This window comes from Eumetopias jubatus, unplaced genomic scaffold (assembly GCF_037043125.1).
Source record: "Eumetopias jubatus isolate StellerSeaLion01/CBP00866 unplaced genomic scaffold, mEumJub1_p1.0 scaffold_12, whole genome shotgun sequence".
Lineage (NCBI taxonomy): Eukaryota > Metazoa > Chordata > Mammalia > Carnivora > Otariidae > Eumetopias > Eumetopias jubatus.
In genome coordinates, this window is record NW_028274818.1 from 71,134,408 (window position 1) to 71,138,033 (window position 3,626).

Consider the following 3,626-nt stretch of genomic DNA (forward strand, 5'->3'; position numbering starts at 1 on the left):
ATGCCCGGCTGGCCCTGGGGGCTGCTGCTGACCGCGGGCACGCTTTCAACCGTGCTGAGCCTGGGGCCGCCAGCGCCTGCCGACCCCTGCCATGACGACGGGGGCGCGCCCCGCGGCTGCGTGCCCGGCCTGGTGAACGCCGCCTTGGGCCGTGAGGTTCTGGCGTCCAGCACGTGCGGCCGGCCGGCCACGCGGGCCTGTGATGCCTCGGACCCGAGGCGGGCACACCCCGCCGCCCTCCTGACCTCCGCAGGGAGCACCACCAGCCCCGTGTGCTGGCGTTCGGACTCACTGACACAGGCGCCCCACAACGTGACCCTCACAGTGCCCCTGGGCAAGGCTTTTGAGCTGGTGTTCGTGAGCTTGCGCTTCTGCTCGGCGCCCCCGACCTCGGTGGCCCTGCTCAAGTCACAGGATCACGGCCGCAGCTGGGCCCCACTGGGCTTCTTCTCCTCCCGCTGTGGCCTGGACTATGGCCGCTTGCCTGCCCCTGCGGATGGCCCACCTGGCCCAGGGCCTGAAGCTCTGTGCTTCCCTGAGCCCCAGGTCCAGCCTGATGGTGGTGGCCTTCTGGCCTTCAGCGTGCAGGACGGAAGCCCACCAGGCCTGGATCTGGACAGCAGCCCAGTGCTCCAAGACTGGGTGACTGCCACAGACATTCGAGTAGTGCTCACAAGGCCTGCCATGCTGGGGGACACCAGGGACTCCATGGCCATGGTCCCTTACTCTTACTCGGCTACTGAGCTGCAGGTGGGCGGGCGCTGCAAGTGCAATGGGCATGCCTCAAGGTGCCTGCTGGACACCCAGGGCCACCTCATCTGTGACTGTCAGCATGGCACCGAGGGCCCCGACTGCGGCCGCTGCAAGCCCTTCTACTGCGACAGGCCATGGCAGCGGGCCACGGCCCGGGAAGCCCACGCCTGCCTTGGTGAGGCCTTGGAGGGTGGCCTGGGGATCTTGGACTGGGCCAGCCTGCCCCTGACCCATCCCTTCCTGCAGCTTGCTCCTGCAATGGCCATGCCCGCCGCTGCCGCTTCAACATGGAGCTGTACCGACTGTCCGGCCGTCGTAGTGGTGGCGTCTGTCTCAACTGCCGGCACAATACCGCCGGCCGCCACTGCCACTACTGCAGGGAGGGCTTCTATCGCGATCCAGGGCGTGCCCTGAGTGACCGCCGCGCTTGCAGGGGTGAGCCTGCCACCAGCTCCCTGCACATCCTCACCTTCTGGCTCCCCGCATCCCCACATGGGCTTCTAACCATCCCGACTCTGTCCTCAGCATGTGACTGTCACCCTGTTGGTGCCGCTGGCAAGACCTGCAACCAGACCACAGGCCAGTGTCCCTGCAAGGATGGCGTCACCGGCCTCACCTGCAATCGCTGTGCCCCTGGCTTCCAGCAGAGCCGCTCTCCGGTGGCCCCCTGCGTTAGTGAGTGACCCTGCCCTCCTTCGGCCACCTCAGCGGAGGCCACACCAGCTCCCTGCTGCTACCTGCTCATCCCCTGAGCCCTGCAAATCCTCCCCCTCCAATGCAGGCCGTTCTCTCGTCCTGTCTGCAGAGATTCCTGTCCCTGGACCCACTGAGGAGAGCAGCCCTGTGGAGCCCCAGGGTGAGTGGACACAGAACGGGATCCCAGACTGGCATGACTGTCGGGGGAAGGCTATGGGTTCAAGGAGGGGAGGTGGAAAGGGTGGGGTGGGGAGGTGGGGATTGTTCTGTGCCAGCCTCCACACGCCCTCCAGACTGCGACGCGCACTGCAAACCAGCCCGGGGCAGTTACCGCATCAGCTTGAAGAAGTTCTGCAGGAAGGACTACGGTAGGCCTCCTGCCCTCACCTTCTCACCTTGCCCTTTCCCTCCCTGGGCCTCCCACTGTCGCTGGCCCCGCCCTGTCAGCGCCCGGTGGCCTCTCGGTGCCCACCCCAACCCCAGCGTTGAGTGTCCCCTCTGTGCCCCCCTTCCCACACCGCCGGCGCGCAGCGTTCCTCAGCGCCGCCCGCCCCCTGACGGCTCCGCCCCTCTTGATCCCGCCCCCTCTCGCCCTCCCCGCAGCGGTGCAGGTGGCGGTGGGCGCGCGCGGCGAGGCGCGCGGCTCGTGGACGCGCTTCCCGGTGGCCGTGCTTGCAGTGTTCCGGAGCGGCGAGGAGCGCGCGAGGCGAGGGAGCAGCGCGCTGTGGGTGCCGGCGCGGGACGCGGCCTGCGGCTGCCCGCGCCTACTGCCGGGCCGCCGCTACCTGCTGCTTGGGGACGGGCCAGGGACCGCGGTCGGGGGCCGGGGGCCCGGGCTCAGCGCCGCCCGCGGGAGCCTTGTGCTGCCCTGGCGCGATGCGTGGACGCGGCGCCTGCGGAGGCTGCAGCGGCGTGAGCGGCGGGGGCGCTGCGGAACAGCCTGAGCCCGAAGCGCGGGCGGGGCGCTGCTTCCACATTGAGGCGCACGTTCATCCAGTGCATCCGCCTGCAGAGGAGTCTTTGCTGGCGTCGCGCGCGTCGCCATCTGGGCCCTCCCCCGACCCTGCCCGGCGACTCCCTCGATGCCACGCGCCCATGCCTGGAAGGGTTGTGACGGACGCAGCGGACACCCCGCCCCAACACAGGGATGTGATAGCCCCTGAGCTGCGTCCAGGCTCCCTTGGGCAGCTGTCAACCCACCTTCGCATTATCTTCCCCCTCCAAGGGACACTGTGATAGTCCCACAAGGCTGGGAGCCCCCTGTGGGGCCGAACAACACTTCGGGGCTCTGCGAACACCCTAAGGGCCGCTGTGCCTCCCCCACCTGTGATGTCGTGATCCCTCAGAGAGCGTTCTCACCTTCCTAAAAGGCACTGTGACCCTCTCCCAACAGATATGAACACCCTTGTGATGCCAGGACCCATCTAAGGTCTGAAAACACCCCAGGGGCTGCGATGGCTTCATCACGGACTCTGATCTCCAGAGAGTGTTCTAACTCCCCACGAGGCACTGTGGCCACCACAGACGCCTGTAGACCCCCGGGGGCTCGGCGGCGCTGGCTCCCCCGCCCCCTGCCAGGACCCGCAGAGGGCGCTGTGTCTCCAACCCCAGCGCGGACGGCAGCCTCTGTTCCCCTTCTGTCCCGCCTGTCACCTCCGCCTGCCCTGTCTCTGCCGCTTGGGCGTCCGCGTCCCTGTCCCCGCTGCGTCTCTGCCTGTGTTCGGCCTCTTTCTTGGCCTGCTGAGTCCCTGTCTTGTCTCCGTCCGGCTGTTTCTCTCGGCCTCGGCCTCAGGGCTCCACCGCTCAGGTCCCGCCCGGAGGACCCCCTGCGCCCCTTCTCTGCCCGCTCGGGACCGGACGTCGTGTCCACGCAGACGCGCGTTCCCAGGTCTACGCGTGACCCGGCGGGGCGGCGACTCTGGCTGGCAGCCCTCTCGGCTCCGGACGCCCCCAGCCTTGCCTTTGGCTGGACCCAGCATCCCCCGCCCACTCGGCTCGCGCCCCCCAGGGGCCGGCGCGCGAGCCCGCGCCCCTCAGCGCAGAGACCTGACTCCGGCAGACGCAAGCTCCCGCCCCGCCGCGGCGGGGCGCCAGCGCGCATGCCCAGAACCCGCCGCGGCCGAGACCCGCGGGCGCCCGGGGTGGGCGGCCGGCGGCGCGCGCTCGGCGGGGGCGGG

General features: G+C 69.4%; 1 protein-coding gene across 2 annotated transcripts; it reads left to right on the forward strand.

Moving 5' to 3' along the window:
* Positions 1 to 2,393, forward strand: NTN3 (netrin 3). 2 transcript variants are annotated; one of them, XM_088016922.1, is made up of 6 exons: positions 1 to 928; positions 1,000 to 1,188; positions 1,279 to 1,428; positions 1,535 to 1,609; positions 1,743 to 1,817; positions 2,053 to 2,393. In XM_088016922.1, the coding sequence occupies exons 1-6, from the start codon at positions 1 to 3 to the stop codon at positions 2,391 to 2,393; spliced, it is 1,758 nt and encodes a 585-aa protein (XP_087873048.1). The 2 variants fall into 2 exon arrangements, with proteins under 2 accessions (XP_087873048.1, XP_027967283.1); XM_028111482.1 differs by having other exon boundaries at positions 1,559 to 1,609.
* Positions 2,394 to 3,626: the final 1,233 nt, after the last annotated feature.

What these genes read in the sequence shown, in the direction of transcription:
- NTN3 (XM_088016922.1), top strand. Translation starts at nt 1, where the DNA reads ATGCCCGGCTGGCCCTGGGGGCTGCTGCTGACCGCGGGCACGCTTTCA. An exon ending in TCCGGTGGCCCCCTGCGTTA is followed by an intron (nt 1,429 to 1,534) that starts GTGAGTGACCCT and finishes CCTCCAATGCAG; the next exon opens with GCCGTTCTCTCGTCCTGTCT. An exon ending in GTTCTGCAGGAAGGACTACG is followed by an intron (nt 1,818 to 2,052) that starts GTAGGCCTCCTG and finishes CCCTCCCCGCAG; the next exon opens with CGGTGCAGGTGGCGGTGGGC.